Consider the following 18596-nt stretch of genomic DNA (forward strand, 5'->3'; position numbering starts at 1 on the left):
ACTATTTTGACCGTCCTTGTGGACCTTGCATGAAAAATTCTATTGCAGGATTTCCTTACAGCACCCACGTGAAGTACATACTGCAATAAACACCATTTTACAGATAAAGAGACAGGGGCTCAGGCAGATGAAATAATCCTCTGCAGCCATGACACGATGAATGGCTGAGCCAAGGTGAAAACCAAGGTCTACTCACCTCTGGCACCTGGCCTAATTAAGTACAAAGCTACCCAACACTGTTTCAGAAAACGCTGAGTCCAAGTATAGGCGATGACCATGACAAGGAGGAGGATGACGTCATTAACGGTAGTGACAGCAGCAGGGGTCCACAACAGCTAAGCCTACCCTCACCCACCCTCAGGACTGCCAGCCATGTGAGGAAGACGCTGTATTACTTCAGGAGATACTGCCTATGCGATAATGGCCCCACAGCAGGGTTCAGTCACTTGCCCAGGGACACACCGCTCATGGATAGGGAACCAGAGCAGGGATTAGCCGCCAGGGGCCTAGCACCAGACCTGGTCTCCCAAGTGCTCCAGTAAGAGGGAAACGGCAAACAGTGGGTGTGAGGCCAGCAGCCTCAGACAAGTGGCTGTGGTGGGGAGAGGGCGACACGAGCAGGAGAGTCAGAGCTCAGGAAACAGGGCCGGAGGGAGGGGCAGACCTGGGGAAACCTAAATTTAGTATTTCACAAACAGACATCCAGAAGGAAACAGAGGTGAGGGGGTGCGGGAGTCAGAGAGCAAGCACTTGGAGACTTATTTCCTTCTGCAAATTAGCTGCAGCAGCAAAAGAAAAAAGAAGCACTGTGAAAAGAAAGCAACACAGCGGACCAACAGAGGGGCAGCATGGAAGCCCCAGAAGCCAGGGCAGAGCACGCTTCTCCAAGTCACTGCATTGGTCCCTCAGGGAGCCCCGCGGGAATGCCGACCTCCAGGTTCTGTGACACCCTATTTCGTCCCAACACACCCTTCTCCTCTGGTTGTGACCAAAGGAAACTAGGCTTCTGGTCCAACCCTTTCTCAGTGAAACATACGGGGCCCAGGCAGGAAGAGGTGAGAACAGAAAACAGCTGAAGCTCTGGCGGAGGAGGCTGGCTGGGCCTCAGAGGCCTTCTCAGCCCGCTGGACCTGGAGCCAGAGGGAGAAGAGACGCAGAGCGGGGGGCCTTACCCAGAGACACCAGGAGCCTGCAGGTCTCCAGCATCACCTCCCAGTACAGCGTCCTCTGGACGGGGCCCAGATGCCCCCACTCCTCCTGGGTGAAAGTCACAGCCACGTCCTCGTAAGTAACAGGCACCTGCAAAGTCAACAGAGGCAGCGGGGTTGGTCTTGGGGCTCTTGGTGGGATCAGAGCCCATTCCTCTTCATGGTGAAGATGCAGACACTGGACACCGCCTGCAGGCTGAGCTTGGTGTGGGACACAAGGAGGAGGCCAGCAGCCGGGGGTGACTGCAGCCACAGAGGAGACGGAAGCCTCCCGTGTGGGAGCCAACGGAGAACGACACGAGGTCAGCACTGTCTGCAGGGGCTGTGGGGCACAGACGGTAAGGGCGCGATGATGTCAGAAAAATGAGCAAGAAAAAGGGTGAAAATGTACATGAAATCCCAACACCAATAATAATCAGAGTGACAGCACCCCGGACCCAATGGTCCCCACTGCATGCCTGCCTCATGGTGAGCACTTTGCATGTTTTGTTAAAGTGACTGAAAAGTCCCCCGCTCTGAAGCCCCATTCCTGAGGTCTGAATTCAAAGTCCTAAATCAACACTTGCCTGTGGAACGAACTTGGGGGCCTCGCTTCCTTTCTCTGAACCTTGAATAATTTCTGAGTCAATACAAAGAATCTCATTGAATGATAATACTTATGAGAATGAAAGAAAAAATATTTATAGCAGAAACACCGGGTGACTGGCCACAGCCCATGGGGTCAGTCCTGCCATCAAATTCATGTTAGTAATTGGATCTGAGGCCCAGGGAGCTCGACCAGCTCACCCAGAGTTTACATGAGCTGAGATCAGAGGCGGGATTTAAACCCAGGTTCCCTTGACCCACTGGCAGAGTAAAACCCCAGTTAAGTAAACTTCGAAGTTACATTCACTTCAGCCACCATTCCAAGTAGCTCTGCAGACGTGGGCAGAAGAGCAGACTCATCATCACCCACCTCACAGGAGCGTCACCCGAAGCGGTGACACCTGCATGGAAGTGGACGGGCCTGGATGGACTCCCGTTGTTGTCTGAATCCTGGAGACTCCCAGGGAGAATCCACAGGAGCCATCCCTGCTCATCTCTACCTGAGACCGACAGCACGTGTCCCGGAGGAAATGCCTCGGGACCAGGGACCAGGAACTGCTGAAGACGGTGCAGGCTGTCATCAGGCCTCAGATGGGTTGTCTGTCTGTCCTCAGGATGAGCAGGATGGAGCCTCCAGCAAATGAGCTCACTGTCTGGCCCTCCCAGGACATGCCTGCTGGAAATGCTCTCAAACGGTATTGCGGGAGTAAGACAGACAATCGAAGATGGCTCCATAAGCCGATCTTTACTTCCGCAGAAGGGTGAACTACAAAGGTCTGGGAGCAAGCACACGGAGCGGGAAATCCGCTGTTTTTATTTCTAAAATGCTGGTTCCCTCCTCCAGCCACTCACAGGCTGAGAGTGACACAGTTACAATCTTCCTGGAGGCCATCTAAGTTTTTGATTGGATGATTTATAGTAACTATTTTCCCCACCCTTTTAGTTCTTTTCTCATGTCCAGGATACAGCCCGTGAAATTAGCCCGCCAAAACGTCCTGGTGAGGAAGGAGAATCAGGAAGTGAAAAGAACAAAGGATTGGCAACTAGCTGCCATTTTAGGAATCTTAGTTATAAGCCAGTTATACACCTTTCTGTTCAAGTATCCTAAGAATGAACCGCTTTTTATTTCTTATAACCTCTCCTTTGATAGAAAAGATCATATCTTTCTCACATGTCTCAGCAGATGGGGGAGTGGAGAGGATTCTGGCAATTGTATAGGCCTTCTGGGGGCTTCCGGAACAACCAATATGCTTTTCTTTCGGTCCACACATTTCCACCTCCTGAAATGCTATGTTCCTGGCTCATGCCAAAACTGTCTACCAGAAAGAAGCCTGCCTAGCTTGTAAAGTTTACTTTATGGGTATCATCTCTAGGCACCCCATGCACAGTTCACAGAGGAGACTGAATGTGCAGGCTGTGGTGTGACCTACCGTTTGTTAGTTCTGCTACTTAAGAGCTGCAATAGGGCCTCCCAGAGGGTCCAGTGGTTAAGAACCCACCTTGCAGTGCAAGGGACATGGGTTGGATCCCTGGCCTCAGAAGATCCCTTCATGCCTTGGAGCCACTAAGCCCGTGCACCACAACTACTGAGCCTGTGCTCCAAAACAAGAAAAGCTCCACCGCACTGAATCACAGAAAACTAATCAAACTGATCACATGGACCACAGCCTTGTCTAACTCACTGAAACTATGAGCCACGCCTGTAGGGCCACCCAAGATGGATGGGTCATGGTGGAGAGTTCTGACAAAACGTGGTCCACTGGAGAAGGGAATGGCAAACCACTTCAGTAGTCTTGCCTTGAGAGCCCCATAAACAGTATGAAAAGGCAAAAAGATATGACACTGAAAGATGAAGCCCCCAAGGTGGTAGGTGCCCAATATGCTACTGGAGAAGAGTGGAGAAAAAACTCCAGAAAGAATGAAGAGGCTGAGCAAAAGCAAAAACAAGGCCCAGCTGTGGATGAGTGGTGATGGACGTGTCAGGCGAGTGTATGTTTCTCAGTTCTTGTCTCATCATAACAATGATTTGGGCCGACGGACATTAAAGCCCTCGGTGCGTCACAGCTCTTGGATCTTGAACAAACCGTGTCATAGCTCTTAGACAAATCAGTGTTACAGCTCTATTTTATTTAGAAGATAGTAGGAGAATCCATCCTCAAAGAAGAGAGTGGAGGAGCGCGCCAGCACACGCAGCTTTGGGCAGGGCAGGGGGAGAGAGAGAAGGAGCGAACACAGGCAGGATAGAGCGAGAGAGAAAATGCTTTGGCTCCTCCTTTTATATGTTTTTTCCTCCCCCTGGGCCTGCCCTATGCAAACTGGGCTTAGTCAGGAGTGCTGTTTGTTCTACCTGAGGTCTTCACTCTGGTCCTCGGACCTTCCTTTGTTCTATTTTCACAGGCTTTTCTCTTCCTTGTCTTTTCCGTCCGTTCCGTCGCTCAGTCGTGTCCGACTCTTTGCGACCCCGTGGACTGTAGCCTACCAGGCTTCTCCGTCCATGGGATTCTCCAGGCAAGAATACTGGAGTGGGTTACCGTTTCCTTCTCCAGGGGATCTTCCCGACCCAGGGATCGAACCCGGGTCTCCCGCATTGGAGGCAGATGCTTTAACCTCTGAGCCACCAGGGAAGCCCTCCTTGTCTTTTAGCCACTGCCATTTTGGACTCCTTTTCCCTATTCTAGCTACCTAACAGAAGTAAAGTCCGAGGCTGTAAAGAACAATATCGCATAGGAACCTGGAATGTTAGGTCCATGAATCAAGGCAAATTGGAAGTGGTCAAACAGGAGATGGCAAGAATGAACATCAACATTTTAGGAATCAGTGAACTAAAATGGACTGATCTAGGTGAATTTAATTCAGATGACTACTATATCTACTACTCTGGGAAAAAAAATCCCTTTAGAAGAATTGGAGTAGCCATCATGGTCAACAAGAGTCCAAAATTCAGTACTTGGGTGCATCTCAAAAACAACACAATGATCTCTGTTTGTTTCCAAGGCAAACCATTCAATATCACAGTAATGCAAGTCTATGCCCCAATCACTAATGCCAAAGAAGCTGAAGTTGAACGGTTCTATGAAGACCTTCTAGAACTAACACCCAAAAAGATGTCCTTTTCATCATAGGGGACTGGAATGCAAAAGTAGGAAGTCAAGAAACACCTGGAGTAACAGGCAAGTTTGGCCTTGGAGTACAGAATGAAGCAGGCCAAAGGCTAACAGAGTTTTGCAAGAGAACACACTGGTCAGAGCAAACTTCCTTTTCCAACAACACAAGAGAAGACTCTACACACGGACATCACCAGATGGTCAATACAGATATCACTTTGACTATATTCTTTGCAGCCAAAGATGGAGAAGCTCTATACAGACAGCAAAAACAAGACCTGGAGCTGACTGTGGCTCAGATCATGAACTCTTTATTGCCAAATTCAGACTTAAATAGAAGGAAATAGGGAAAACCACTAGACCACTCAGGTATGACCTAAATCAAATCCTTTACGATTATACAGTGGAAGTGACAAACAGATTTAAGAGATTAGATCTGATAGACAGAGTGTCTGAAGAACTATGGATGGAGGTTCATGACACTGTACAGGGGGCAGTGATCAAGACCATCCCCAAGAAAGACAAAAATGCAAAAAGGCAAAATGGTTGTCTGAGGAGGCCTTACAAATAGCTGAGAAAAGAAGAGAAATGAAAGGCAAAGGAGAAAAGAAAAGACACAATCATCTGAATGCAGAGTTTCAAAGAATAGCAATGAGAGAAAAGAAAGCCTTTCTCAGGGATCAATGCAAAGAAATAGAGGAAACCAACAGAATGGGAAAGACTAGAGATCTCTTCAAGAAAATCAGGAATACCAAGGGGACATTTAATGCAAAGATGGGCTCAATAAAGGACAGAAACAGTATGGACCTAACAGAAGCAGAAGATATTAAGAAGAGGTAGCAAGAATACACAGACAAACTATACAACAAAGATCTTAATGACCCAGATAACCACAATGGTGTGATCACTCACCTAGAGCCAGACATCCTGGCATGTGAAGTCAACTGCACCTTAGGAAGCATCACTACAAACAAAGTTAGTGGAGGTGATAGAATGATGATGCTGTGAAAGTGCTGCATTCAATATGTCAGCAAATTTGGAAAACTCAGCAGTGGCCACAGGACTGGAAAAAGTCAGTTTTCACTCCAATCCCAAAGAAAGGCAATGCCAAAGAATGTTCAAACTACTGCACAATTGCACTCATCTCACACACTAGCAAAGTAATGCTCAAAGTTCTCCAAGCCAGGCTTCAACAGTATATGAACCAAGAAATTCCAGATGTTCAAACTGGATTTAGAAAATGCAGAGGAATCAGAGATCAAATTGTCAACAGCTGTTGGATCATAGAAAAAGCAAGAGAGTTCTATAAAAACATTTGCTTTATTGACTATGCCCAAGCCTTTGACTGTGTTCAGTTCAGTTCAGTCGCTGAGTCGTGTCCTACTCTTTGCGACCCCATGAATCACAGCACGCCAGGCCTCCCTGTCCATCACCAACTCCCGGAGTTCACTCAAACTCATGTCCATCCAGTCAGTGATGCCATCCAGCCATCTCACTCTCTGTCGTCCCCTTCTCCTCCCGCCCACAATCCTTCCCAGCATCAGAGTCTTCCAGTGAGTCAACTCGTTGCATGAGGTGGTTAAAGTATTGGAGTTTCAGCTTTAGCATCAGTCTCTCCAATGAACACCCAGGATTGATCTCATTTAGAATGGACTGGTTGGATCTCCTTGCAGTCCAAGGGACTCTCAAGAGTCTTCTCCAGCACCACAGTTCAAAAGCATCAATTCTTCAGCCATCAGCTTTCTTCACAGTCCTTTGACTGTGTGGATCACAATGAACTGTGGAAAATTATTTAAAAAAAGGGACTAGCAGACCAACTTATTGGCCTCCTGATAAATCTGTATGTAGGTCAAGAAGCAACAGTTCGAACTGGACATGGAACAACAGACTGGTTCCGAATTGGGAAAGGAGTACGTCAAGGCTGAAAATTGTTAATTATACAGTTAAATACTTAAATATGCAGTTAAATACTTATATGCAGAGTACATCGTGCGAAATGCCGGGCTGGGTGAAGCACACCTGGAGTCAAGATTGCTGGGAGAAATATCAATAACCTCAGATACACAGATGACATCGCTCTTATGGCAGAAACGAGGAGGAACTAAAGAGTCTCTTGATGAAAGTGAAAGAGGAGAGTGAAAAGGCTGGCTTAAAACCCAACATTCAAAAAACTAAGATCACAGACGGCATCTGGTCCCAGCACTTCATGGGAAATAGATGGAGAAACAATGGAAACTGTGACAGACTTTATTTTGGGGGGCTCCAAAATCACTGCAGATGGTGACTGCAGCCATAAAATTAAAAGATGCTTGCTCCTTGGAAGAAAAGCTATGACCAACCTAGACAGCACATTAAAAAACCTTTGCCGACAAAGGTCCGCCTAGCCAGAGCTATGGTTTTTCCAGTATTCGTGTACAGATGTGAGAGCTGGACTATAAAGAAAGCTGAGCGCAGAAGAATTGATGCTTTTGAACTGTGGTGTTGCAGGCAGGAGACTCTTGAGAGTCCCTTGGACTGCAAGGAGATCAAACCAGTCAATCCTAAAGGAAATCAATCTTGAGTATTCATTGGAAGGACTGATGCTGAAGCTGAAAGAAACCCCAATACTTTGGCCACCTGATGCCAAGAACTGACTCACTGGAAAAGACCCTGATGTTGGGAAAGGTTGAGGGCAGGAGAAGGGGACGACAGAGGATGAGATGTTTGGATGGCATCACCATGACATGAGTTTGAGCAATCCCGGGGAGTTGGTGATGGACAGGGAAGCCTGGCGTACTGCAGTCCACGGGCTTACAAAGAGTCAGACACTACTGAACGACTGAACTGAACTGAATGCTTAATCTGTACATTTTTGGTTGGCTCCTGTCCTTAAAAGACGTTATTTGTGACCAGTCAATTTAAAGGTCAAAATGTTTAACTTAACATCTTTATGGCTTCTCTTGCTCCTCAGATTAAGTCGCCACCCTTTTTCATGCCTCCTGGCCATTTTACAATGGACCAAATGGATGGGTTTAAGATTAATGATCACCAGTTGTTTTGCTCTCAGGCATATGGAACATAAGTTAATTACTTCCCTGGATCTGATCGCTGATAATTTATCTGGCTAAGGACATATTCCAGGAACTCCGGACAAAGGGTTTAGCTTTCAGTACAGTTCAGTCGCTCAGTCGTGTCCGACTCTGCGACCCCATGAATCACAGCACGCCAGTCGCTCAGTCATGACCGACTCTTTGCGACCCCATGGACTGTAGCCTATAACGCTCCTCCGTCCATGGGATTTTCTAGGCAAGAGTACTGGAGATGTTTATTGAAAACAAGACCCAGGTCTCAGAGTTCTACACAGACTGCCTAGCAATTTCTACCTCAAAAGCCTCATTCATCCTTCTCGCACTGATGACACACTTAAGATTGAGGATAAATGACAAGCCGCTTGTTGCAAATAAACGACAAGGACAATGAGAAACCCGATGGCTACCTAGCCTCCTCTTTGCCCAGGAGTCCTCTCCGAACCAGCAATGCTACTAACGCCGTCCACTCACCCGCGTCGGGTCCATCCACGCCGCCGCCATCGCAGGACCTTGTGGAGAGCGTGAGGCCAAAGAGGCGGCTCCAGGATTCACCGCCCGCCGCCCGATCCTGCCTAGGGCGGGGAGACCTCGGCGGACCGTCGCTCTCCGAGCCTCAGTAGCCCAGGCGTAGAGGCCCAGGCTGTCGCGTCAGAGCTATGGGGACGGATCGGAACCACGGCGAACGCTCAGGAGACACCCCCGTGACGGAGGACCCGGGGCGGATGTCAGACTCGTAAACTGACCGACGCCGAGGTGAAATACAGCTTCCGCACAGGCCTTTCCAGCTCCTGCCGGGGAAACGCCGCCGCCGCGCCGGCTTTTTCAGCCCCAGGCACGTGCTGGACACCGACTGATGACGCACAGGCATTAATGGGCTCGGAAGTCCCGCCCCCATCCTCGGCTGTCATTGGCCCAGTACCGACGCAAACACGCGGCGCTCAGACTTCTGGGTAACATAGGTTTTTTCCGTGCAAACCGGAAAGGAATGTGACAAACGGGTCCTGACCCTGGAATTCTGTCATCTGCTGCTTTCTGTTCATCCCCAGTATCACTTTCAGGCTCCCTGTGTAGAGCCTTGTAGGCCCTTACGTGGAAGTTGTAATATGTTTCGTGCGTGTTCTAGAAATATACCCAGGGCTGTTTAATCTACCACAGTAAGATACATAGAAATGGTAATGACTGACACGAAGGGTCAAATTTATGCTCCACAGATCCCTAGAAATTTGAGACGGGGAATATCGCCAAGGTCCCAACGGGGAAGATCGGTACGGGTCAGGGGACAGAAGCAAACAAAGCCCGATCCAGAGCTTTCGTTTTCGACAGGAAAGGCGAGGTAAGGCAAGATAAATGGCTTGGTATTGGCTAGTCTGAATACTGTCAGGCCTTGAAGCATGGAGGCCGTCCTTATTTGCCTGGCACAGGCCGTTAGGGGGTGAGAAGTATAGTCTATTGAAGTGTAGAGTCAGAAAGAGAAGGGGTTTCTATTAGGGGCTTTGGGTTGTTTAATTTATAGATGAAAGGAATAGCCTCTAAGAGTAGTCTGTTATCTCTAAGAACTGGCTAGCCCTGAGAGGGGCAGTCTTGGAATCCTCTGATGGTTTAATCGTTAGGGCTCTATGCTCTCAGGTTTAATTCCTGGTCAGAGAACTAACATCCAGGAAGCTGCTGGGGCCCAGTAGTCAATCAAACAATCAATAGAGAGGTAGAGACCAAAAAATAGGCAGAGGGGAAACAAAAACAACAAATACATGCTTAAAACATGGATCTCCACATTAAAAAATCACAGTAGACAAATTTCCTTCAAGCCATCCATCTGGTTAGAACAAGGACAGAGTATAATGAGGTGGTTTGATTAGAGGCCTATGCTCTTGACACTGCTTCAAGGCAGGCAAAGTAAGTTACCCATTTATAATTTAGCTTAGACCATTCAATTGTCAGGTATGTAACATACCTGTGAACAGATTACAAATCTTTAACCCTCAAATCTCAAGGATGATGTCACTGACCATTCCAGAGGCTGTGGGGCATCCCAAGACTGAGACAGGAAAGGTGGGTCTATGGGTCAGACCCTGAGTACCAAAGGGAGCGGCTTGTACAACCAGAGACCAGATGCGTATAGGTCTCCAGTATCAAGTCTCTGTAGAGGGCCCTCCCAGCTGAAAAAAACACTCCCATGACCATCTCGGAAAAACTCACAGACAGGTCCATGAACTTGACTAAGCCTGGAACAACACACTCTTTAATCTCCAGTTATGCACACTTAACAATGCAGGAATTATGACCCCATATTCGTTAACCTTCTCTTTCTTGAAGTCAAAGGCTACAAGTTTCAACAGTAGGAAGAATAAAGGAGAAATTGTTGATATGTGCATGGAAATACAGTATTAACCTGGTTGTTAACATCTCTGTAGAAATAGAGGCAAATACAGTGAATATTTGCAAGTCAAATCACTTGGCAATATATCTAGATACAAGATTTATTGAGAGGCATGATTCTTTCTCACCAGATATTCTGTAAATTTTGTCATTATTAAATCCTGAACACGTATAAGAATTTCTGCGGTGATGTAACTTATTGTTACATCATTTATCTGTATTTAAACCTTCACCTCAAAGCTATGACTTAGTCATAGCAAACTGTATTTGCTTAGTATTTGTTAAAGAAATTTGAACTTCTTCCCTATTTTGATATCATTTAAGTCACTTTGTGCGGTAGTTTGAGCATTCTTTGGCATTCCCTTTCTTTGGGATTGGAATGAAGACTGACCTTTTCCAGTCCTGTGGCCATTGCTGAGTTTTCCAAATTTGCTGGCATATTGAGTGCACCACTTTCACAGCATCATCTTTCAGGATTTGAAATAGCTCAATTGGAATTCCATCACCTCCACTAGCTTTGTTCATAGTGATGCTCTCTAAGGCCCACTTGACTTCACATCCCAAGATGTCTGGTTCCAGGTGAGTGATCACGCCATCGTGATTATCTTCGTCATGAAGATTTTTGTACAGTTCTTCTGTGTATTCTTGCCACCTCTTCTTAATATCTTCTGCTTCTGTTAGGTCCATACCATTTCTGTCCTTTATCGAGCCCATCTTTGCATGAAATGTTCCCTTGATATCTTTAATTTTCTTGAAAAGATCTCGTTTTTCCTATTCTGTTTTCCTCTATTTCTTTGCATTGATCGCTGAAGAAGTCTTTCTTATCTCTCCTTGCTATTCTTTGGAACTCTGCATTCAGATGCTTATATCTTTCCTTTCCTCCTTTGCTTTTCGCTTCTCTTCTTTTCACAGCTATTTGTAAGGCCTCCTCAGACAGCCATTTTGCTTTTTTGCATTTCTTTTCCGTGGGGATGGTCTTAGTCCCTGTCTCCTGTACAATGTCACGAACCTCTGTCCAGAATTCATCAGGCACTCTATCAGATCTAGACCCTTAAATCTATTTCTTACTTCCACTGTATAATCATAAGGGATTTGATTTAGGTCATATCTGAATAGTCTAATGGTTTTCCCTACTTTCTTCAATTTAAGTCTGAATTTGGCAATAAGGAGTTCATGATCTGAGCCACAGTCAGCTCCTGGTCTTGTTTTTGCTAACTGTATACAGCTTCTCCATCTTTGGCTGCAAAGAATATAATCAATCTGATGTCGGTGTTGATTATCTGGTGATGTCCATGTGTAGAGTCTTCTCTTCTGTTGTTGGAAGAGGGTGTTTGCTATGACCAGTGCGTTCTCTTGGCAAAACTCTATTAGCCTTTGCCCTGCTTCATTCCGTGCTCCAAGGCCAAATTTGCCTGTTACTCCAGGTGTTTCTTGACTTCCTACTTTTGCATTCCAGTCCCCTATGATGAAAAGGACATCTTTTTTGGGTGTTAGTTCTAAAAGGTCTTGTAGGTCTTCATAGAACTGCTCAACTTCGGCTTCTTCAGCATTACTGGTTGGGGCATAGACTAGTAAAGTCATGCTAGTAAAGTCACGCTAGTAAAGTCATGCTGAAAATTCTCCAAGCTAGGCTTCAGCAATATGTGAATCGTGAACTTCCAGATGTTCAAGCAGGTTTTAGAAAAGGCAGAGGCACCAGAGATCAAATTGCCAACATTCGCTGGATCATGGAGAAAGCAAGAGAGTTCCAGGAAAACATCTATTTCTGCTTCATTGACTATGCCAAAGCCTTGGACTGTGTGGATCACAATAAACTGTGGAACATTCTGAAAGAGATGGGCATACCAGACCACCTGACCTGCCTCTTGAGAAACCAGTATGCAGGTCGGGAAGCAACAGTTAGAACCTGACATGGAACAACAGACTGGTTCCAAATAGGAAAAGGAGTACGTCAAGGTTGTGTATTGTCACCCTGCTTATTTAACTTATATGCAGAGTACATCATGAGGAACGCTGGGCTGGAAGAAGCACAAGCTGGAATCAAGATTGCCAGGAGAAATATCAATAACCTCAGATATGCAGATGACACCACCCTTATGGCAGAAAGTGAAGAGGAACTCAAAGGCCTTTTGATGAAAGTGAAAGAGGAGTGAAAAGGTTGGCTTGAAGCTCAACATTCAGAAAACGAAGATCATGGCATCTGGTCCCATCACTTCATGGGAAATAGATAGGGAAAGTGGAAACAGTGTCAGACTTTATTTTTTTGGGCTCCAAAATCACTTCGGATGCTGACTGCAGCCATGAAATTAAAAGACGCTTGCTCCTTGGAAGGAAAGTTATGACCAGCCTAGATAGCATATTAAAAAGCAGAGACATTACTTTGCCAACCAAGGTCTGTCTAGTCAAGGCTATGGTTTTTCCCGTGGTCATGTATGGATGTGAGAGTTGGACTGTGAAGAAAGCTGAGCGCCGAAGAATTGATGCTTTTGAACCGTGGTGCTGGAGAAGACTCTTGAGAGTCCCTTGGACTGCATGGAGATCCAACCAGTCCATTCTGGAAGAGATCAATCCTGGGTGTTCATTGGAAGGACTTATGCTAAAGCTGAAACTGCAATACTTTGGCCACTTCATGTGACGAGTTGACTCACTGGAAAAGACTCTGATGCTAGGAGGGATTGGGGGTAGGAGGACACAGGGACAGCAGAGAATGAGATGGCTGGATGGCATCACCGACTCGATGGACATGAGTTTGAGTGAACTCCGGGAGTTGGTGATGGACAGGGAGGCCTGGCGTGCTGTGGTTCACGGGGTCGCAAAGAGTCGGACACAACTAAGCGACTGAACTGAACTGACTGAAGTCACTTTGAACATGAGTTAACACACGATGCTATCCTTTGAACTTCACAGTTTGCCCTTGGCTAAAGTTTAGGGACTTAGACTTTGGGATGCTTGCTATCATGCCCAGAAAGGATGAATGGCTCAGTATAGGTACTGTCTGTGTATTATGCTGCTGACCTGCTATGCTTCTGAAGGTCAAAAATGTTGTTATGTTCCAAGCAGAGTGCCCAATAAAAATACTGAGCTCTGAGGTTCTAATGAACTCCCCTAGGAGCCAATTCACACATGCTATTGAAATTCACTGACGGAACTTAAACTAGTGTTCAGAACTCCTAAGGCTTCCCTGGTGGCTCAGACGGTAAAGCATCTGCCTGCAATGAGGGAGACCTGGGTTCGATCCCTGGGTCGGGAAGATCCCCTGGAGGAGGAAATGGCAACCCACTTCAGTACCCTTGCCTGGAAAATTCCATGGATGGAGGAGCCTGGTAGGCTGCAGTCACAGAGTCGGACATGACTGAGCAACCTTACTAGAACTCCTAAAACTTGTCCCTGACTTCCTCTGGACTCCAACCCTTGTACCTTTCCCCTTGTCTGAGATAGCTTTGTAATCATTTGCCATCATAAAACAGATGTTAAGCATGATAATATGCTGAGTTCTTTGATGTTTTCCTAGTAAATCATAACTTGGATAATCTTGAGGACTTACAACATAGTCATTCATCATGAATCTTACCTAAAGTCTGACCGTTCTGTTCATATAAGCACACGTGGTTTCTCTTTGTGGTCAACATTATGTCATACACGGTGCCCATTATATACACAGTGTGTTTGTATTAACACTCTGTGGGGGAGGGAGGCAATTAATATAAAACTACACTGCTGTGTGTGGCCATTCACTAACACACACATATATTGAAGGAAACAAAAAGGTTAATGTGTCTAATGAGGGAAACAAAAAGGTTAAAGGAATAGAATTGGACAGTGACTGGAGGTGAGGATGATGAAAGAAAAATGGCTGTAAGGTGGCTTGGTCAACCAGACACAAGACAGCGGGATTCACTGAGATGTTTTTCAGGCACCTCAAACACAGTGTCCAAAACCAAAGCAACCTTAGCCTTCTTTGATCTCTCTGCTACTCCAAACTCAAGAGATTATCTTTATCTTTGACAAAGTTATGAGATGATGTCAGTACTGAAGACTGAATTTGGTTTCACACTCAAACTGAAAGGGTGGTCAAGATGTACTGCAGAATGAGAAACGGGGGTCAGAGATCAATGCATATTACTTGATCCATTTTAGTAAAAATGAGTAGTGACAAGGAAAACAAGGATTCACACTATATGAAGGAATCTGGGAAAGTGATACGGGCATGGCCTCTGTAGCCAGCCTAAATGGCCTCCAATCCCTAACCTCATATTTTGTAACAACGGTACAACTTTGGGCAAATTCCTTAACCTTTCTATTCCTCAGTATTCTGATTTGTAAAATGAGGGTAATATTACCTACCACATCAACTTGCTAGAAAGGTTAAGAGTTGACATGTTTAAACATTCAAGATAGTGGCGGATGTACAGTAATACCATGTGTTTGCTTGCGCTTACAATTTTTATGGGTGCACCCTCATGGTGATGATTCTGGTCAAGTGATACATACATAAACTCAGTGTGTATGAATACACAGAAGGCATGGAATTATGAACAATGGGTAACAGACATGAGAGACATTCACCCTGGAGACACAGATTTGGGGGAACTCTAGCTCACTGAGTGTAAAATGCCTTCAGTAGGAATTAACTCACTCATGGAACACATTGCAAATGAGAAAACAGTGGCCTTGGATGGACCCTGGGAAGCACACTGTTTAATACTAATACATGGGCTGAAGACCGATTCTCTGAAGAAGGGCAAGAACTGAGAAACCAGGGAAGGACATTTAAGTCATAGAGGTGGGCAGCAGTCCAAAGGGGGCTGGGAGGTAGCGGGAAGAGGACAAAAGGGAACTCTAAGAGCTGCTTAAGCTAGGTGACCATGATAGAGATCATCCCTTAGTTGTCACTGGTGTGAAAGGGACATGAGGGGGTGAGGACAGGCAGTGGACTGAACAGTCACACAGCTTGTGTCTGTGAGAGAAAAGAGAAGGGCACAGTTCAATGGACAAGTGAGGCATAAAGTGCCTGCTGCTGCTGCTGCTCAGTGGCTTCAGTCGTGTCCGACTCTGTGAGACCCCATAGACAGCAGCCCACCAGGCTCCCTGTCCCTGGGATTCTCCAGGCAAGAACACTGGAGTGGGTTGCCATTTCCAACTCCAATGCATGGAAGTGAAAAGTGAAAGTGAAATCGCTCAGTTGTGTCCCACTCTTAGCAACCCCATGGACTGCAGCCTACCAGGCTCCTCCGCCCATGGGATTTTCCAGGCAAGTGTAGTGGACTGGGGTGCCATTGCCTTCTCCATAAAGTGCCTAGGGGTGAGGAACACAGGTACAGATTATGGACACAAAAGAGAATTAAGAGGGAGACGTTAAAGACCAAAAACAGACATAAAAGAAAGACAGAGGTCCTACACACGCTATGAAATATGGGGGAATGTGTTCTACCACAAAGAGGAATAGTGACTGTGGAAGAGGAGTAGCCCATACTCTTCAGGTTGTAACAAGTCTTACTGAGCAATGAAATCTTACACACAAATCTTCTCTGGGGAACAGAACTCTGAACAAGCTGAAGGTCGCCCAGTTTTATTTTCTTGAGAACTATTTATGGATAACAACAAAGAAGACTACAGGTCTTCCATTCCTCCAAGTAATTTAGGGTTTCTAATAATTAAGATAAACTACCAGAGACCAATGACTTTGGACTACAAGTTTTGCTGTGTTCTGAGTCCTTCTTTGGCATCATAAACTAGGCAAAGAAATAAAAGATGTACAAAAGAACAGAAAATCAAACAACTGAAAAATTCAAAAACCAAAATGAAAATTCACTGGTAGATTATACATGAGAGGGAAGGAATCAGTGAGCTCAGTGGGAATTAATCAATATGAGCAACAGAGAAAAACACCCTGGGGAAACAAAAAGGTACAAGTCTGAGGGTCCTATGGAACAAGAGTACACCACTCATGTTACTGGAGCCCCTGAAAGAGAGGGGCTGAAAAAACTATTTGAAACATAACGAAAAATTTCCCAATTTTTCCAAATGGCATATACCACAAAATTTTAAAAGTTAAGCAAACACCAGACAGGATAAGCCCCCCAAATGTTATGGCAGGCTGCATCATGATCAAACTTCTGAACTCTATATACAAAGAAAAAACACTGAAAGTACTTGACAAAATGGATACAGTACAGATACGGAAATAATGAGTCAAATGGTAGCAGATTTCTCATCTGAAACCATGGGAGACAAGGAAATGACTTGCCTTTCAACTACTAAAAGAACTGTTGACCCTGAATCCTATAGCCCACAAAAATATCCTTTGGGAATGAAGGAGACATAAAGACATTCTTAGAAGAAGGAAAACAAAAACCCTTGTTACCAGAAAACCTACCACAAAAGACAGGCTACAGGTGTTCCTGGGGTAAAAAATTCAAAAAGAAAACTGTTAATGGAAGAAACCTGGGATTTTAAGAAGGAAGAAAAGAACAATGTAATGAGTAAAACTAAACAGACTGTGCTTCTGATGAGTTTTGCAAAAGTGGTTTGACAGCTGAAGCAAAAAAAAAAACATCATCCAACATGGTGCTCAGCATACAAAAAGGAAATACTTTATAGACAGCTATATTAAAGAATGGGGAATGTAAACGTACCCAATGGAAGTAAGTTTCTACACGTCAAAGTGCTAAAATGTTGATACTGTACACTCTGATAAGTTATGTATGTACAATATAATACCAAAGTAACCACTAAAAAACAAGACATATACTCAAAAACATCACAGATATATCAAGTGGAATTCCTAACATTAAAGTAACTCAAAAGAAGGCAAAACAAACAAAAAGTACCTCCCAAAACCAAACAACAGAGCAACAAAAACCAGGTAACAAAAGCATCATAAAATGGTAATTGTAAGCCCTAAAAATATCAATAATTATTTTAAACTTAAATGACCTAAACATACCAATTTTTAAAAAGAAATCAGTAAAATGGACATTAAAAAATGAGGCAAGTATATGCTATTCACAATATTCACATATTACATTACTTGAAATGTAACAATATAGATAAGGTTGAAAATATAATTATTATGGAAAAATATGAAACATGCAAACATTAATCAAAAAACTCAATAGTGACTATATTAATATCAGATAAAGTATACTTCAAAGCAAAAATATTTCACAGGAGCAAAAAGAAAACAAAGAATAATGATAAAAGGGTCAATATACCAAAATAACATAGCAATCCTACATGCGTATCAAGCTTTGAAATACATGAAGTGAAAACTGATAGAACTTAAAGGAGGAAGAGACAATTCTAGAATTAAACTGCAGGACAACAACCCCCCTTTTTAGCTACTGATAGAAATTCGAGGCAGGAAATCAGCAGACAAAACAGGAAAAACATCATCAATGAACAGGATTGGAAACACACATATACAAACTCCACCCAGTGACAGTAGGATACACATTCTTTTCAAGCAGCCTTACTGAACATCCAAGATAGACTATATCTTGGATCATAAAACAAACCACAACAAATTTAAATAGCCAAATCAAATATAAAACAAATGAAATAAAAAACAAGAAGAAAGCACAAAATACTCCAAACACTGCAAAATTAAACAACATACTTCTCAATAATCGATGAGTTACACAGTCTTGAATAAAAAAATATTTAGAACTGAATGAAATATAATTAGAACATAATAAACTACAACAGTACTGAGGGAAATTCATAGAATTTAATGCTTATATTAATAAAGTGAAAAAAAATCGTCAAATCAATAACCTAAGCACCCACCTCAACAAACTGCAGAGGAAAATAGTACCAAAGCAAATAGAAGAAATGATGTAATAAGGATTAGGGGGTAAAAAAATCACTGAAATTAGGAAAAGACAGAGGAAAAAATGATATAAAGTGCTGGTTTTTTTTAAATGATTTTAAAAACTGATAAATGTCTAAGAAGACTGACAAAGATAAAAGAGAACACATTTCCAATATCAGGAATAAAATATGGGTTATAAATACAGATTCTGCTGCCATCAGAATGATAATAAAGGAACCCTAAACAAATACGAACATTTAGATGAAATGAGATAATTTCTAGAAAAAGATAAACTATAAAAACTTATCCAATATGAAATAGAAACTGAATAGTTCTATACATATAAAATAAATAAGTAATTAAGAAGCATTCAAAAGAAAATTCAAGACTAAATGCTTCACTAGAGAATACTACCAATCATTAAAAGAACACACCAAACCAA

At 44.1% G+C, this 18596-nt stretch overlaps 1 protein-coding gene across 1 annotated transcript in view; it reads right to left on the bottom strand.

Moving 5' to 3' along the window:
- The window catches only part of LOC129545986 (uncharacterized), a 30889-nt gene extending 13393 nt beyond the window's left edge, over positions 1–17496 (bottom strand). Inside the window, exons 1-2 of the mRNA XM_055410629.2 lie at positions 8437–17496; positions 1173–1299 (exon numbers count right to left, since the gene is read on the bottom strand). Coding sequence (XP_055266604.2) covers positions 1173–1299; positions 8437–8466 — 157 coding nt within the window. The 5' untranslated portion in view covers positions 8467–17496. The remainder of the gene's footprint in view (positions 1–1172; positions 1300–8436) is intronic.
- Between the last annotated feature and the right edge of the window lie 1100 nt (positions 17497–18596).

This window comes from Moschus berezovskii, chromosome 22 (genome assembly GCF_049115385.1).
Source record: "Moschus berezovskii isolate FMDL1 chromosome 22, NW_MosBer_1.0, whole genome shotgun sequence".
NCBI lineage: Eukaryota > Metazoa > Chordata > Mammalia > Artiodactyla > Moschidae > Moschus > Moschus berezovskii.